Raw genomic sequence first — 17480 nt, 5'->3', positions numbered from 1 at the left:
TTCTCTCCCTCCTTTCCACCATGCATTCAAACACAGACCGTCTCGTGTTGTCAAACGCAGCATGTCTTGGGAAGTGTCCGTGCCACCGGGCCTCGGGAGACTCTACAGTCACACTTCGTCCTGCCGCTCTCGAGCCTGTTGTGTCTCCGCTCTCCGGCAACGACTGTAAAGTGGCCCGCCCGTGCGCGCCGCCTGCCGCACCGTCACGCCGCCTGGCGCCCCGTCACCGCCAGGTCAGCAAGATCTCGCTGGTGGACCTGGCCGGCTCGGAGAGGGCCGACTCCACCGGCGCCAAGGGCACGCGGCTCAAGGAGGGCGCCAACATCAACAAGTCGCTGACCACACTCGGCAAGGTCATCTCGGCGCTGGCTGAAGTGGTACGTGACGCCGCCTGACCATTGAGCTGGTCTGATGACCGCCAAACAGGCTTGCGGACCGAAGAACGGCAGGCTCGCCTCTGAAAATGCGGAGGTGCAGGAGGCTGCGTTGGCCTTGGTCCTGGCTAATTTGTCATGAGTTCACAAGTTCAGCTGGCTTTTGTGTAGTCTAGGGTCAGGTGAGAATCGATCCCGGTTGGACACGATCGCAATGGGGTCAAGGTGTGAAGTGGTGTTGTCTCCGCTTGTGTTGTTATTCTTAGTTGTTTTGAAACGCTCACATTTTTTTAGGCGTGCCTCAGAAGAAAAACAATACGTTTGGATTGCCTGCTGTACTTCTTCAAGAACAGTCTAGAATGGAAACTGTATTTTTTAAGACACACGCGACGAAAGTTTTTATGAAAACCCGTTGACACCAACTTACGTTCGGAAAATTTTGGGAGACACGTTGTGGGGAATATCGTGTTTGTGTTGTTGTATATGCGTGAATATGATACCTTTTTTGTATCGTGTTTCCCCGGTCGCATGGCAATTCCGTCACGAATAAGCCACATGTGTCTCGTTGCACGCTGCAGTCTTCAGCACCAGTAAGTGACACCAGGAATGACAACATGTGGAACTTTCTGAAAACCTGACACAGACTCAAACAAGCTGGTGTATTGCGCTCTCTTGACAAAGCGAGTGTGCGAAGGCGCAAAACAATAACCCGAGTCGTGCGGTGCCACCAGCGCAGCCCTGCTCACAATGAAGTTTGCCACTTTGCGTCTGTCCATGGGCCGCTGGCGGTGCGCTGCATGCGATGACCCAGGGTCGTCTGTCGTCGGGGGTGTCGTGCCATTCTGAGGGAGCACCTTGTCTCCAACGCATGCCCCATGACCGACGTTGCCGCGCTCGCACCAGTCTCGGTCCTATGTCCCGACGCTGATCGACGCGCCCACGTCCGTGCTCGCCGCCGGCAGGCCTCGAAGAAGAAGAAGAAGTCCGAGTTCATTCCGTACCGGGACTCGGTGCTGACCTGGCTGCTGCGTGAGAACCTGGGCGGCAACAGCAAGACGGCCATGGTGGCCGCCCTCTCACCGGCCGACATCAACTACGACGAGACGCTCTCGACTCTCCGGTGAGCGCGCAGCCGCTCGCGCCGCTGCTCGGACGTGTGTTCTTCGGTTTGGAAGTCGAAAGCGCAACATAAATCGTTGCATGAGCTAGGGTTCCAATCTCATGCGATTCAACAACATTTGGCCGTCACTGTCGTGGCTGCTGGTGTCATAATCGGTAAGAAACCTAAGGACTGTTCCAACTAAACTAATCCGAGAATGGCAACTGTAAGCGATATAGTATGTCTTTAGCCTTAATACACCCGCATTTTCAGGACTTCTGTTTTACTAGGTCATTTGTTGGCTGCAAGTGCTACTAAGTTTTCAGGATGATCACGTAGGCCCTGGAGCGTGTTCCCGTTCACCGGAGACCAATGCCTGCTGAGCCGTGCGTCCGTGCGCCAGGTACGCCGACCGCGCCAAACAGATCGTCTGCAAGGCCGTGGTGAACGAGGACGCCAACGCCAAGCTGATCCGCGAGCTGCGCGAGGAGATCATGCGCCTGCACGACCTGCTCAAGGTCGAGGGCATCCAGGTGGACTCGGGTGAGTCGCGAGAGTGCCGGAGCCGCCGCCATCGGCGCTTCTCGCCGTATGGGGAGGGCGAAGACCGACCTCCTCGACGGCGCGGCCGTTTGTGTAGCGATGCAGTTACGTGTGTTCGGATCTTCAGCACGGCTGTGGGTTCTGCTGCAGTTGTGTTGAATGGCTAAAATATATATTCGTTTGCTGCCAATCTCAGGGTAACCGCACAGGGTTTTTAACGTCGCGTTAGGGCAGTGCATTCCTTCATGCTATTTCTTTACGTAAGTGCGATGCAGGCCGCTCTGCGTGCGTTAGTAAATGGTTGTCAACCTCAAATCGTCTTGCATACATCCAGTTCCTGTCATGTTTTCCATTCGCACCCGGAGGGAACCGGGACAAAGATCAACCTACGAAACCATCAGCCTTATTTTAGCATACAATATCGTGTAAAATGAGCCTGACTCCGTGAAACATAAGATGCTTTTCCGTACTAGGCTGCTGCTTTGTTAGACTTCCCTGTGGGACCATCATTACAGGCGTCACTGTCATCCGAGTCATCGCTGGCTGGCTCAGAACACTCAACACTCCTTTTAGCAGTTGCAAGACCAATTTACAAGTGCATGAAATGCGCAGTATTTGTTACCAAATGCAGGAAAACAAACCAATGAAATACACCTGATTTCTGTCTTCAATTTGAACATTACTGAAAGGCAAAACTGTATCAGTTGACAACGTGGGTTGCTGTGGCAGTTACTTGCAAATGTGAATTTTATGACATGTGCGCCCCGTCATCCCCGGATGCAGCGCCAATGTGTTCCAAAAGAACCACAGTCCTGAATGCATCAGCAGTGCGTTGCTCCCATGTGAAGCGAATAACGCGCTGCCTTTGAGTTGAAGCATTGTCCCTGTGTTTTCTGCCGGATCGCGGTACGTTTGTGGTTGTTAATGAGTGACGCCAGCTCCTGCCTGATTTCAGACGGGAAGGTTAATTACTCAAATAGTAGGCCCAAGTCCCGTAAGTAGATGGGTTACACTGTTCGCCGCGCTGCACTTATTGGGCTTGTGTGCAGAATTCACCTGTCGTATGGCTGCCGACTAACGCTTTCCCGGCTGCCTCTGGTCCGCCCCAGCCGCCCACTAACGAGCCCGGGCACTTCCACGTGACACGCCGCTTGCAGTGATGGCCTGGCTTGAACTCGCGCTGGGTGGTGGCTTTTTCTCAGCCTCTTCTGACGCGGAGGCTGGTGCCGGATGTATCTGTGGAGGAATACACATACGTGCTGTCCCAGTGTGCCAAAGGACACCTTCACGCACTGCCCGGGCTGGCATGGCGATCATGGCTGTGGGTGTGGCGGTTTAACATTGAGGTGCCTGATGATTTTCGTATGTTAGACTCATCTATTATACCCACCTCGAGTTAGATGGATAATGTTGGCTGTAGGATAGGTTTTGACTTCGTCGTTAATTTTTTATAGCTGTGCAGACAGCCAAGCCCTTCTATGTCGCAGTGCTGCTCCCAGCCAGCCTTTTTTGAGGCTGGCCATGTCATATGGAAGAAGCTAATGCAAACCGTAGCATTATTCGCTGCGCTCACAGCATCAGAATTTAGGGATCTGGTCACCTTTCTGGCAATTACTCCACAGACATTAAAGGCAGTTTAATGATGAGCTCCTCTCGGCTTTGCCGTCGTCATGGGTGTTTGATTTGGTTGTTCATAGAGGCCCACCTCGGGGCTCTCGTGCTCGTTATCTATGGCATACGCCGCCGGGGTGAATATTGTGCTTGTCACGAAGAGCGCAGCACCGCAGCTGAATAGTGCCCTTTTAGCCCAATGTAATAAGTTGGAAGCCGTGTCAAATTGCATCTCATTTTTGGAAGCTGGGCTTGGAATCATACAACTTTCTATTGTACTAAGCGAGATGGTGTTTTCCTGGAGGCTTGTGACTCGGAAGCACGCGCATCCCGACGGCACATTCAATACGACTGTGACGATAGAAGACCTGATGGCTCTCCGTGACGGCAATGGCTGATGGCTGCTGAGGTCGCCGTGAATGCGACCTCAGCCGGACGTCGCCGAGGTCTCTTCGCGGCGTGTAGAAAGAGTACTTTTGTGGGTTGATGTCAAGGAGCGGGTGCCATGAGCCGCGTGGGGAGAGGGCACTGTTTTCTGACACAAATTCAGATAGCGATAGCGACAGACACAGGTAGCGCTGCGTCAAAAAGACGCTGGCTCTGAATGAAATAAGCACGAAAAAACGCGGAAGCCGCGTCTCGAGCGACATATGTAGACTTCCGTGTGAACAAGCACTTTTCGGGATTCGTTGAGGGCTGGTGTTGTAGCAGACCTGGCACCTGACAGTGTTTGGGTTGGTCCGTTGACCGCCGCGCCCTGCCTCTGCTCTCCCCCAGCTGTGTGACGAACAGTGAAGGCTCAGGTTCGTTCTGACACAACTCCAGCGCCGTATCTGCTGCGATACTAAACAAATTAGTGGTGAAATAAAATGCTTGACATTACCAATGGTATTTTTGTTGTTGACAATTTAGACAGGTCATTGCGACACGGTCCTGCCGGCCTAGCGTTAGAATGCTGAGTTTGCCAGTGTGGCGACCGCCACCTTCCCCACGGGCGTGCCTCAGCAGCTCTGTGTCAGTAGTCTAACATGCATAGCCCGTGACCCCTGTGTAACCAGTCCGTACTGACCTGGTCTGCCTCCGATCCTGTTACAGATGACGTTTCAGCCGAGGGAGGCTCGCCGGAGGCCAGTGGAACCAGCAATGTCACCAAGGATGCTGTCCATCAGCTGCAGGTCAACGAGAAAATCATGGCAGGTCAGCAGCACCCACAGCACCGTCCGGGGCGCGGGATGTTTTGATAACGTGCGGGTGGATTGTTGGATGGCTGTTTGGCTCAGGATGTGTGCTAAGCAGTGTGTGTTATAAGTACGTTAGACCCACACTCAGACAGCATCCTCCCAATTCAACGGGATTGAGAGCTTTGTTTGGCTTTGTATTCTATAATGCCAGTGGGCGAGATTCGCCGTAGACCTCATTTTGCAGGTACCAGACGACGGTCGCCAGGGCTCTGATGATCTCTGTTGAACTGGCGTGACAGGGCAGGAGAAATCATGGCTGCCGTGCATGCCAGACGCGAAAGTCCGTCACTCCCGGCCCAGGCGCAAGCCAAGGCGTCCGTCTCTGAGACGCCGCTTCTGCCGACAGAGCTGAGCGAGACCTGGGAGCAGAAGCTGAAGCGGGCCGACGACGTGCGGCAGTACCGCGAGACCGTGTTCGCCGAGATGGGCATCGCGCTCAAGGAGGACGGCAAGACGGTCGGCATCTTCTCGCCCAAGAAGGTCAGTGGTGGGCGGAGCGGGCGCGGGCAGGGTGTGCGCGGGTGAGGTCCGGACCGTTCAGCACCGCCCTTCGCGACGTGCGCACCGCTGAGATACCTGTTGAGATACCTGTTGGGGCGCCGCTGATGAAGATGTCAACTGGTGACTGTCCATTTTTCGCTGGGATAGGTCGGGCAGGTGTGGTCGACCGTGGAACGTGGAGAAAACGTAACGCACATGAAACACATGTTTCCTGACGTGTCTTCACAACTATTTCAACTACGCGTCTTCTCAACCATTAGGATGGACCGTGCCAAGAAGCGCGGCACGTTTAGCTTTCGCCGCGAAATTACGCCGTCGACCCGGGATTTCACGATCGGATGGCGGGGTCATGGCTCACGTAACAAGCTCTGCTTAGCGTGGTCGCGGATCTCAAAGCCCATGCAGTCAAAAGGGTTTGGACTAAACCAACAAATAATACAATTGTGCATCTAGCGGGGACCCCGGCTGACGCATGCAGATATCACGTGTCTTCTGTCTCCTCATGCCGTGTCGCGCCCACCGAGAGCGTGACGACGGCGCACGCTCGCCCGCGCAGACGCCGCACCTGGTGAACCTGAACGAGGACCCGTCCATGTCCGGGTGTCTGATCTACCATATCACATGTAATGTCTGTCTCCTCGTGCCGTGTCGCGCCCACCGAGAGCGTGACGACGGCGCACGCTCGCCCGCGCAGACGCCGCACCTGGTGAACCTGAACGAGGACCCGTCCATGTCCGAGTGTCTGATCTACTACATCAAGGAGGGCATCACGCGCGTCGGCTCTGCCGAGGCCAACATACCACAGGACATCCAGCTGATTGGCGTGCACATCTACAACGAGCACTGCATCTTCGAGAACAGGTGAGGAGGCGCCGCGGCGCCGCTGACGGCGCGGCGGCGGGCGGCTGCGCGACAGCGCTGCGGCCGGCAGTTGCGGGCGCCGGCTTCGGCGGGCTATCGGCTCCTCCGTAAGAGCGGTGGCAGCTGGTGGCAGCTGGGGTCGTGCCGCGCCTGCGGGCAACAGCCACTCGCCGGAACACGTGCACCCGCGCGCCTGTGGCGCGGGCTGGCCGCCGTCTAGGGCTTGGCGCGACCTGTGGTGCTGTGGCCCCACCTCTCGTGAGGGTATTGTGACCCCGCCTGTCGTGATGGGACCGGACTGCCATGTCAGCCGGCTGGGCGATCCTAAGCGGACAGGTGACCCTAGACACTGGTGCCTCAGGCTGGGCGTGGGGACATGGCTGTACCCAGAAGACACCACTCCGCTTCCCTGAGAGGATTGGGTGACACCGCTCCCACGGAAGGGCTAACACCACTGGCCCCCTTCCCCTCAGGGAGCGTGTGGTGACACTGCTCCTGACCCCCCACGGAGGGCGTGGTAAGTCATCTGTTCCTCAGGGCCACTGTGGTGACACTTCTGTTCCCCAGGGAGGATATGGTAGCTCATCTGTTCCTCAGGGCCGCTGTGGTGGCGCTGCTCCTGTTCCCCAAGGAGGATATGGTAACTCGCCTGCTCTTCAGGGCCGCTGTGGTGACGCTGCTCCTGTTCCCCAAGAAGGATGTGGTGACTCGTCGGTTCTTCAGGGCCGCTGTGGTGACGCTGCTCCTGTTCCCCAAGGAGGATGTGGTGACTCGTCGGTTCTTCAGGGCCGCTGTGGTGACGCTCGTCTCTCCCACAGGGAGGGTGTGGTGATGTTGATCCCGAACGATGGGGCGCTGTGCTACGTGAACGGGCGCACCATCACGCAGCCTGTCGTACTGCGCACTGGCAGTCGCGTCATCCTCGGCAAGAACCACGTCTTCCGCTTCAATCACCCCGAGCAAGGTACGACCAGAGCGCCGGTCTTGCCGCTTTAACTATCCTGATCAATCAACGGCCAAGATGAACGGTCGGGGTGGTGAAGCCGATGATCATCCTGATTGTTGGCTCAAGCTCGGTCCACTGCCTCGCTTGGCGAGCGCTCCTGTGTCTGGGAATGGCGTGGGCGGAGGTCCCGCATGCGGTTGGCTGAAATTAGCTCGGCACTCGACATTATTTACATATCATTGAGATGCAATTGCAAAACATGCTTTGCGCTGTTTAAATCTTATTCAGGCTCGATCCTGACTTTCGAAATGTTGGTATGCTGTAAGTTCCACCACCCTAGGCTGCCGCGCAGTGAAGCCTCACTGTGGCGAAGACGCGGTGCTCGTGAAGACGATTCAAGTGATAAATACGTCAGCTGGACATAGAGGCGAAGCACCATCACTAGTTGGCACGCCTCCCTGCCTTGATATAGCATGTAAATCTCTGTTCAAAAAATGTTCTTGGCAGTCGAGTTTGGCTCCTACTTCGACTGTATTTGTGCCTTTTGGGGCCCTTGCGTAGCAGACTGAACCGGCAAACATCTCGTGTGTAGCATTGTTCGGATGAAAGCTTAGCTTACTCGGCGACCTTAGTTTGGATGATTACTGGAGCTGGGTTTCAATGGTAGTTGGATTCTGATTGTTAATTATTTGAAAGAGGATCGGTCTTAAAGCCTTTTCGAAGCAATTTCATTCCGGGCGTTTATTTTTAGTGCTGCGGACCGTGGCGGTGGAAATTGCATCGAAAATGGTCGTTTCAGTCGAGTTGCCAAACTTCTCAAGCCCATTGTTTCTTTCCCTGCAATCTGTTCCTAATCGGATGAATGTTGACATCACGTTGCTGTTGAAAAGAAGACAAACTTTGTGAAGACTGCGTATCCGGCTGTTCATGTCTCATTCTGCGAACTGGTGGGAATCCAAAAGTCTTATGAGGGGTAACCAGCCTGACTACTTTAATCAATCGGTCCAATGCGGCACGTCAAGTGGTTGCCGGATGGTCAATCAGCGAGTTGCCGCTTGGTGGTGGTATTGGCGTGAGCATTTCAGCCGAGCCAACTGCAGATGGCGCTGTGCACAGGCTTGGGAGGACGGCCGGTTTCGGCCATATGCCGCCGCCTGTTTTTGTCGTCATCACGACAGCCGATGGCGACGGCTGTGACGTCAGTGGCCCGAAGCAGTTGCGTGCGTCGACAAATAATCTGGTGGTGTGGCATTTGACGCAGCAGCTCAGTCGTTGCACAGAAAACAGCGATCAATAGATCAGAAGACCTGTTCAAGGATAGGCCCACCCACCGAGAAGTGGCCGCGCTCTTGTCCAGCTTTCTGACCTGGCGCTTTCTGCCCAGAGCGTGACGAGGTTAGTTTTGTCGTGATAGCGGACACCGCGAGACGAACCATTCCGCCCTCGTTTGAGGTCTCGCGCTCTTTCTGTGCCGCTGCGAAGCACTCACGCCTCTTCATCTGCTCAACCCAGTGGGCCGACCGTTTCCGAACGCTGCTGTGTTTCTCGGTCACGGCGATCGGCGTTGTTTTGGACGCGCAAAACAGAAACGCGGTATGGCGTGAGAACACAGATCCCGATGCGCCGGGAAATCGGTCCGTCTGATTGACCGTGCACCGCTGCAGACACTGACCGGTGGAGTCGCACCGGGCTGAGCGGCGGTAGCAGACGGCCGCACCATGTACACCTCCGGCCGCTCGCGTCACACACCGTGAGCGGCCGGCCGGCTCTGGCGCGGCGCTACTGAACCTGGTCTGGGATCGCCGGCTGGCGTGTCACGCGCTGCCCGCGGCCAGTCGGATGACCTTGACCCGGGCCGGGGTGGGGCTCGCACAAGGCTCGCGAGAAGTACCGCGTCGTTAGTGCGGCGTGCTGGAGTTGTTAGCGCCACTGGGCACCACAGTCCAGTCCAGGGAGCGATAGATTGGGCGCCCGTCAGCGATGGAATTGGCGCCCTACGGTTAACGGTCCACAGTTTCTGAATTCATCACCTCTGTGTGACGTCACGGTCACTGACATAATTGGCGCGGTCGTCTACTGAAACCCGATCGGGTCGAGAGGTGCTGTAAGTCCGTCAGTTCGTCGATAGTGACGTCACACCATCATGGCGGCCGCGCGGTTTACCCGCCTCCGCCTCGCAGGCATATAGCGATTTGTACCTTGACTTCGCCTCCGTTGCGCATCAGCTGTCGACCTCTCTAAAGGTCAAGGCCATGTTACTGGCGGCCGCCATTGGCTTTGGAGACCCTCCGCGTAGCAGTGGATATAGCGGGCTGGCTGAAGGCCCGTCTTTCGGTCAGTGTTCAGCCCTCAGTGTGCTAGTCGGGCTCAGTGCGTGCGTGTCGACGGCGGACGCGGCTCGGCCGGCCGATGGCGCCGCGGGGCTGCGGTGGCCGCGGGGCGCGCGGACGGCGACCTCTGACCCGGGCCCGTGCCGTCGGCAGCGCGAGAGAGGCGGGAGAAGTCGCCCAGCGAGCCGCCCAGCTCGGAGGCGGTGGACTGGCAGTTCGCGCAGGTGGAGCTGCTGGAGAAGCAAGGTACGCCGCCGGGCTCACTGCTGACCTCCCGCTCCCATACTGTCTGTAGTGTGCGGAGTCACCCTGCATAGTGTGTTATGCTCGTCTGGAAAACACGGAGAAAAGCTGATTTGGCAAGACTGCCGGTATGAGCACATTTAAATGTGATACTATAATATGTCCACACCATGCCATACTATGTGATGACCATGATAATTTGTACACTACTAACCCCGACTAGAGCTGATGTGCGCGCCACTACACTCGCTACCCCGCATTTTCTACCCAAATATGATGTGATTATTATGCAGTGCACACCAGTGTCTGTCAGAAACGGCCTTCGTGTTTTCTTATAGTGTTCATGTAGCGTTATCGTCACCTAGCACTGAAGTCGTGCAAAGTGTATAGTGTGAGAGCGTACTTGTCTTGGCACGGGAGTAGAGAGCCCCAGTCGCGCGCTCGTCATGGATGTGCGAACCCGACCGTCGGCACGGTACACCTAGTTGTTGCTATTGCTACGTGTCTGATGCTATGTTGTCACATTCGCGTGGTCGGCCTGCGAATGCTCTTAAGTGCATTGGGCCGTTTTTGGCTGGTAAGTGCTGTCCCATTTTTTTTTGTCAGGTCTGTGTCATTTTCCCAGTTTGGTTGTGTTTTTCGTCCCTTTGTCTGTTTGTCTGGTGCCGTTCTATGGCTATCAGGTACCATCCTGTGGCTGTCTGGTTTCGTCCTGTCCTTCCTTTGTTTGTCCTCTGTTTGTCTGGTGCCGGTCTGTGTCCGGTATCATTCTGTATCCGTCCGGTACCATCTTGTGTCTGTTTGACGTCGTCCTGGATCTGTCCGGTGCCGCTCTTTGTCTATCCAATACCACCCTGTATCTGTCTGGTTCCGCCCGGGATTTGCTCGGTATCGTCCTGCGTCTGTCTGGTACCGTCCTCTGTGTGTTCGGTGCTGTCCTATATCTGTCTGTGGCTGCTCGGCGCTGTCCGGTGTCTGTTTGGTCTGTGCTCGTGCGATGACTTCGTGTGTTTCGCTGGTCCCATCTTATCGGTTCCGCCTGACCGCTGACGTGCTTTCGTCCGCGTTTCGCCAATGCTATCCTACGTTTCATTGGTTCCGTCCTATCTTTTACCGCTTCTGTTTGGCCGAGCGGTTTTCCCAGTTGCGTCCTGCGCCTGACTGGTTCCATTCTGTGTTTATCTGGTCCGGTCCTTCGTACAACCGGTTCCGTCCTCCGTTTATTTGGTAAGGTCACATGTTTGGGTCGTTTCGTTCCGTTTGTCCGGTTTTACCCTGTTTTGGCGGAGTCGGTCCAGCGTGTTATACGTTACGTCATGCGTCTAATTGGTTTCATTCCTTGTTTGTCTAGCCCTACGTGTATATTTGGTTTCTAGTCTCTTTTCGACTGCTCGCTCTGTCTTTCGTTGGTTTCTTCCCGTGTTTGGAACTTTCGTTTTGTGTTGGCCGGTTACGTCGTATTTTTGGCCTGCCATGACGTATCCGGTAATTGCTTGCCGGCCAAACAATGTGATAGATAATGAAAACAAAAACAAATCAGCATTGAAATGTTGGTCCTGTTACGAAAGCTGCTGTTGCTGGCTGCACTCCGTGTGCGGAGATTTGTCAGCTTCTTACAGCAGAATTTCCTTGTAGGAATCGACTTAAAAAAGGAAATGGAAAAACGACTCGAAGCAATGGAGGAACAATTCAAAAAGGAGAAAGAAGAAAGTAAGCTGCAGTTCGAGAAAGAAAGAAAGGTGAGGGCTCGTCTTCAGACAATAGCATGCAATACAATGAACATACAATGAACATACAGTGAACACTCAATGCGTGTCTTCGAATTGGTGTGATGCGATCCTTAGGCGTTTGGAATTAAACTTAGTTTCAGGTGCACATTGAACTCTGAGATGGTTCGTCTGTTAATAGGTGTTTTCGTCATCAGACTGGGTACGATGCCAGTTGGGTCTTTAATGATAGTTGCCCAACAGCCATCTTCGTAATTGCTGTGGTGCAATAACAGCTTCGTTTGTATTGCGTACGCTTTCGTGTGATTTCATGTGGGCTGCGTGACACATTTAAACGATGTATTTGCACACGGCGATTTCGTTGACGTTTGTGGTGTTTTCGTTCACAGAACTATGAAGCCAAGATTGATGCTCTGCAAAAACAGGTTGAAGAGCAGAGTATGACTATGTCCATGTACTCGTCCTACACAGCAACGGATGACTTCGTCCCCGAAGACGATGTGTATGGTAAGCTGGTGAATTCCAACTGGCCTGCATAACAATCTGTGTTACAGGCGCACAGAAACTTGCTTTGTCGTTTGCATGTTGTTCAGTTGCCAAAATGAATGCAACTTACGTAAGCTTTCTGTGATAGGAACGATCTGCGATGCCATTTTGTGTTATTTCAACACGCCATGATAAAAAGTAAAATATGGAAAATCGTTTGGAGCTTTTTTGTTGTCCGAAGTAAGTCTGCATCGGCTACTACATTGTTCTCAATAGGCTTGTAGTTCTACATACAAAGTTCCAACAATAAAGAGATTTTACGAATGACCACACATACAACATCTAACCATGATACTGGCGTAAGCTTGTGTGCCTCAGCGTTAGCTTGTATGTCTGTTAATATGCCCGTGTGGCGAGTCCCTTGCCGTGCGCGGCCGCGTGACGTGTCGGAGAGCGTCACGGGCCGCCCCGCTGTCGGCAGTGAATCCGCTGTTCGAGGGCGAGGTCGTGTGGACGGAGCGGGACTACCAGCTGGCGGCCACGTGCTTCCAAAAGTGGCGCTTCCATCAGTTTACGTCGCTCCGAGACGACCTCTGGGGCAATGCCATCTTCCTCAAGGAGGCCAACGCCATCAGTGTCGAGCTGAAGAAGAAGGTACGGTTGGGCGTGCGCGCAAGCGTGTTGTCGGTTGATGCAGCTGTTTGGGTGTGCCAATGACTGACGCCTTAGCTTGGGCGGCTCATTTTCCTGCCGTGTACGCCTCATGAGGGCCATGCACGTCCGGGGAAACACACATGCCCCATAGCCTGCTCATGAGATTTGACCCATTGTAAAGCAGATGTTGACTGGGTAATTTGATCTATATACCGTCATTTGGAATGCGTCTGTATGCTGTTTGCTTAGAGACACAATGTTCTCGATATGCATCGCAAAGGCGCGGTTTTTTAAGGGATGTTGCTGTTTATCTCGCGGCTGTTATCGTTAGACCGGCTGTGTAGTTAAAAGCGTATCGATCCGTCGTGCGTGGCGTGCGTCAATTTTCGCTGATTCACCCCACTCCGAAAAATATTCCAGACTGTCAGGTACAGTTTCAGCTCGTTGCCACGCGCCCCCGCTGCGACTGTGAACAGATGCGGACTCGTTTCTACGGTTGTCTCCGGCGGCCATCCGCATGCTGTTCGGGCGTCGCTGTACTCGGCCGCTATTGGCAGTGGGTTTAACGCGGCGACCGGCTGCAGGTGCAGTTCCAGTTCACGCTGGTCACGGACACCATGTACAGTCCGCTGCCGTCTGACCTCGCTCCAGCCGTCGAGGACGACGAGGAGGTGGCCCCCGACGGCCGGCCCTACCCGCGCACCATCGTCGCCGTCGAGGTCAAGGACCAGAAGAACGGCGCCACCCATTTCTGGAGTATCGAGAAGCTACGGTGAGTTGTGCACGAGCGCCTGACGGGATTTCTCGGAATGTCGGGGTGTCCATGTTGGCGGCTTTGTATGGATTATCTGCCGGGTTTGGAAACCAACCTTTGGCCGTGAAACAGATGCGACCAGCTGTTGTAGAGATATGCATGGCGCGTCGACAGCAGTTGTCGATGGAAATCACGTTTGGAAGTGAGCGCTTGCCATCCACATAATCGACTGCACTAGGAAGCCGCGCTAGATTGCACTAATAGCTGTGAAGCTTCTGTTCGCTATGAGTAGCAGGCTTGCATATGTTGTAGTCTTTAATCAAATTGATTCATATTTTGGGGGTACTCGCATTATTAGAGGTGCTGATCAAGCTCATCATGTTATGGGAGGTACTTTGCAATAGTTTTCTTTGAGTGGTCGATGGAAATACCGGCTGCAGTGGCCAGTTTGTGATCTCCATGATATTTTTTCAAGATTTATCCGGCTCACCGCGTGGGTGGGCGTAGACATGAATGGCTCCCATCCTTGCTCCCGATATAGAAAATTTGATCAGGATGCTCTCACTGCTGCGCTCGCAGAGCTTGCCGAGTGGGCCTAAGCATGCAATGGAAAACGTTGCGTATCACAAATTCCATTCATGGAGCTATCACTTATCAGAGCAATGACTAGATAAGCCCTAAGTACGTTGGACAGAGCATTTCACCTCAAAATCCCTCATGCGGGGGCTGTTCTTCCTTCAGATCCAGCGCATACTGCTGAGCGATCCGGGGCACAACCGCCGCGCGTCGGGAGGATGGAGGGGGGAGGGGGAAGGGGCACATCGGACGCATGACGCGCCCGCCCGACACCGTCCCGCCCTCGGGCGAGGTGCGCCGCCGATGCTGACGGCTCCGGGTCCGAGGCGCCGTGCGCAGAAATTTCACAAATACATGCTGGTGACGCCATGATGTGGATGTTGGTGACGCCATGGTGTTCTTAAATGACGTCGCCACCGGCGTGGGTTTGTTTTACATGAGGGAACGGACTCGAACCACGTTGACCACCTCTGTGTAGGGTAATGCCCTTAAGAGGCGGTTTCTGAACCGCCGGCGGCGTGCGGCAAACGCCGATCTCGGCGTCGTTCGTGGCGTGGTGTGGCGGCGCGCGGCAAGCGCCAATCTTGGCGACGTTCGTGGCGCGGTGTGACGGCGTGACGGCGCGGCTCTGCCGGCAGCCGGCGGCTGGAGCTGGCGCGCCAGTGCCGCCTGGCGCTGGCCGACCCGTGCCCGCTCAGCCCGGAGTCAGAGCCGAACCCCGCCGCCGCCGATGCCGCGTACGTGTCCGGCCCGGCGGCCGCCGCCCTCTCTCTGTCTCGCTGTTTCGCTCTGTCTCGCTCTCTTTCACTCTCTTTCGCTCCCTTTCGCTCACTCTTGCTCTCTCTTGTTCTCTCTCGCTCTCTCTCACGCTCTCTCTCACGCTCTCTCTCACGCTCTCTCTCACGCTCTCTCTCACGCTCTCTCTCACGCTCTCTCTCACGCTCTCTCTCCACGCTCTCTCCACGCTCTATCTCCGCTCTTCTCACGCTCTTCTTCCACGCTCTATCTAAGCTCTCTCTCACGCCTCCTATCTCTCTCTCTCTCCTCTCTCTCTCTCTCTCGCTCTCTCTCTCTCTCTCTTCTCTATCTCTCCTCTCTCTCTCTCTCTCTTTCTCTCTCTCTCTCTCTCTCTCTCTCTCCCTCTCGCTCTCTCTTCTCTCTCTCTCTCTCTCTCTCTCTCGTCTCTCTCTCTCTCGTCGCTCTCTCTCTTCTCTCTCTCATCTCTCTTCTCTCTTCTCTCTCTTCTCTCTCTTCTCTGTTCTCTTCTCTAATCTCTATCTCTCTCTCTCCTGTCTTCTGATCTTCTCTTTTCTTCTCTCTCTCGTCTCTCTCTCTCTCTCGCGTTCATCTCACGCTCTCTCTCGCTCTCTCCCTCGTTCTCTCGCTCTGTCTCTCTCTCGCTGTCTCTATCGCTCTCCCTCGCTCTCTCTCGCTCTCTCTCCCTCTCTCTCCCTCTCTCCCCGGTGCCGGTTACCTCTCTCTCCCTCCGGCGTCGGTTGCCTGTGGTGCTGGCAGCGGTGGCGCCGCGCTGGCGGGCCGTGGGCTCGGGATGGTCGGCTGCTGCTGTCTGGCTCGTGTTTGCGGGTTCGTCTCGTGACCGTACGCAGCACGGGGAGCGTTGTGTGTCGCGCGATGCCCGGCTGGCGCGGCTCTGGTGTTTGGCTGACTGTCGGCTGGGGATGCAGTATATGTCAGCGGTAGAGCCACTTGGTGCTCAACGGCTCTCTGTAATCCAAGGCTGGTGAATATGAGAGATCGCATCGCAGTTCGGCATTCTTTACCGAATATAGCCTGGTATTCGGAGGGGTGTAGCCTTTCGCTAAAGGTTTTCAGATTTATTGCAAATCATCAACTGAGGCAGACGCTTGTTTTTTGTCAGACGACTGCTGGGGACCAGTCAGCAACGGGAAATTGATTTGGTTCTGTGTTGTTTTGCTTTTGTGCGCAGGTAATCCCCTTGCTTTCGTGGTGCACAGTTCTTCCTCTATGTCTTGTATACCGATGAAGAGGGATTTTATCGACGCAAGCCGCAGCAAGATCGGATTAAAACGACAAGTGGTATCGACCGCCTTGCGTTGATAGGATTGAACAATAAATTTTGTTAATCGCGCCTGATAGCGCACTGGCCTGTCGTGTGTAGATAGTTATGGACCCAGAGACATAGCCGTATCCTCTCCTGAGCAGCGTATATTGACTGCTCGTGGCGGCTCGTTATCTGTAAGTTGGCGCCCGCATCTATCACATATCACTCGTGCTTAGAAGCTGTTCTATACAAAACAAGCGAGGCCAGTGTGGGCTCAAGGCAAACCATGACAACTTTCATCCTCTTAGATGATTCAGTGGCAAATCATATGTGGCCATAATACAACGCACCACGACCTCGACAATGGATGAAGATTGTCATCAAATTTCAAGGTCAACAATCGTCATTTACGGCGACGATGATGGTGCAGTGTGAAAGGCATTTTAGCATCGCTTAGTTCAGTTCCAAGAAGTGAAAGTGAAGTGAGCCTGGAAGGGAATGAAGTGAGCCTCTCAACACCTTCAGAACAGCTAGGCAGGACAGTGTAAAACGCGCAGTGCGGAATATAATACGTTGTAGAGCAACCCTGGGCACCCGTGTTCCAGTATCAACTGTGAGTGTCTTCCCACGCTATGTCGTCTCAGCAGCCGGGAAGCATCGAATTTATACTTTCCGTAGAGTGAGCTTGAAGATCATCAGTGATAGGGTCTAATCGGCATGTTATCAATTAGCGAGCAAGTGTGTTCGAGGTTGGGCGTGAGGTTGTTCTCAAACCGTTCTTCATTTCAATTTAGCACCTGCATGTCCCTGCCATCATCGTGCCGGAAATCAGATACTTACCGCAAGGCGTGCCCGTGTCGTCCACGTTGGCGTTTCGTGTTTCTTTAGCCACTTTTCGTGAAGGGTTACCGCATGGAACGCTTTAAATCACTGAAGAATGTTTTTGAGTGTCCTGCATGCGGCACTCAAATTTGCGAAACGCTATTATGTCGTACAAAGTTCTGAATTGTTATACATGCTCCTAGTGGCTGAAATGTATTGCTTATGTTGTATAACAGTGTTTTGGTAGTAGGCAAATAATTGTTGCTCATTATAGTTGACTGATACTGCGGAGGACCGCAGTCTTCCTACAGTGCGTATGGAACCATTTTGAAAGCTCTCAAAGCATCAGCCGCACTAAGCCGTCCTGAAAAACGGCCGTGGTAAGACGCTCCTACGACAGTGTGTATATGGTGAACTTCTCCACCATTGTCAGTCCAGGCCGAGTGGTGCCACAGCGCTGGCCATGTCCTGGTTGATGCCGATTGCTTCGAGTGGAAATTCGCGAAGCATACATGACAAATAAAGAAAAGATGACTTTGTAAAACGCAAATTTTTCATTAGAAAATTAGGTGTTTGTTTATCCGCATCTCTGCAAAAGCAGCTATGGCAAATGCCATCATAATTTATAAATATATGACCGTAGTTGTATTCAGTTGCAAATGCGCAGACAAACTTGAGGCACGTTGCGA

General features: G+C 54.1%; 1 protein-coding gene across 1 annotated transcript in view; it reads left to right on the top strand.

The window, feature by feature from the left end:
- Positions 1-17480, top strand: part of unc-104 (kinesin family member unc-104) — a 53856-nt gene that overhangs the window by 21192 nt on the left and 15184 nt on the right. The window contains exons 8-22 of the mRNA XM_037220441.1: positions 234-377; positions 953-964; positions 1337-1494; positions 1877-2016; positions 2972-3010; positions 4723-4824; positions 5215-5348; positions 6064-6230; positions 7049-7194; positions 9660-9752; positions 11385-11488; positions 11866-11983; positions 12444-12616; positions 13201-13388; positions 14585-14683. Of these exons, the coding sequence (XP_037076336.1) occupies positions 234-377; positions 953-964; positions 1337-1494; positions 1877-2016; positions 2972-3010; positions 4723-4824; positions 5215-5348; positions 6064-6230; positions 7049-7194; positions 9660-9752; positions 11385-11488; positions 11866-11983; positions 12444-12616; positions 13201-13388; positions 14585-14683 (1817 nt within the window). The remainder of the gene's footprint in view (positions 1-233; positions 378-952; positions 965-1336; positions 1495-1876; positions 2017-2971; positions 3011-4722; positions 4825-5214; positions 5349-6063; positions 6231-7048; positions 7195-9659; positions 9753-11384; positions 11489-11865; positions 11984-12443; positions 12617-13200; positions 13389-14584; positions 14684-17480) is intronic.

The sequence above is a fragment of the Pollicipes pollicipes genome, unplaced genomic scaffold (genome assembly GCF_011947565.3).
Source record: "Pollicipes pollicipes isolate AB1234 unplaced genomic scaffold, Ppol_2.1 Scaffold_4295;HRSCAF=5057_pilon_pilon_pilon, whole genome shotgun sequence".
In the NCBI taxonomy this organism is placed as follows: domain Eukaryota; kingdom Metazoa; phylum Arthropoda; class Thecostraca; order Pollicipedomorpha; family Pollicipedidae; genus Pollicipes; species Pollicipes pollicipes.
This window is presented reverse-complemented; position numbering and strand designations above follow the sequence as displayed.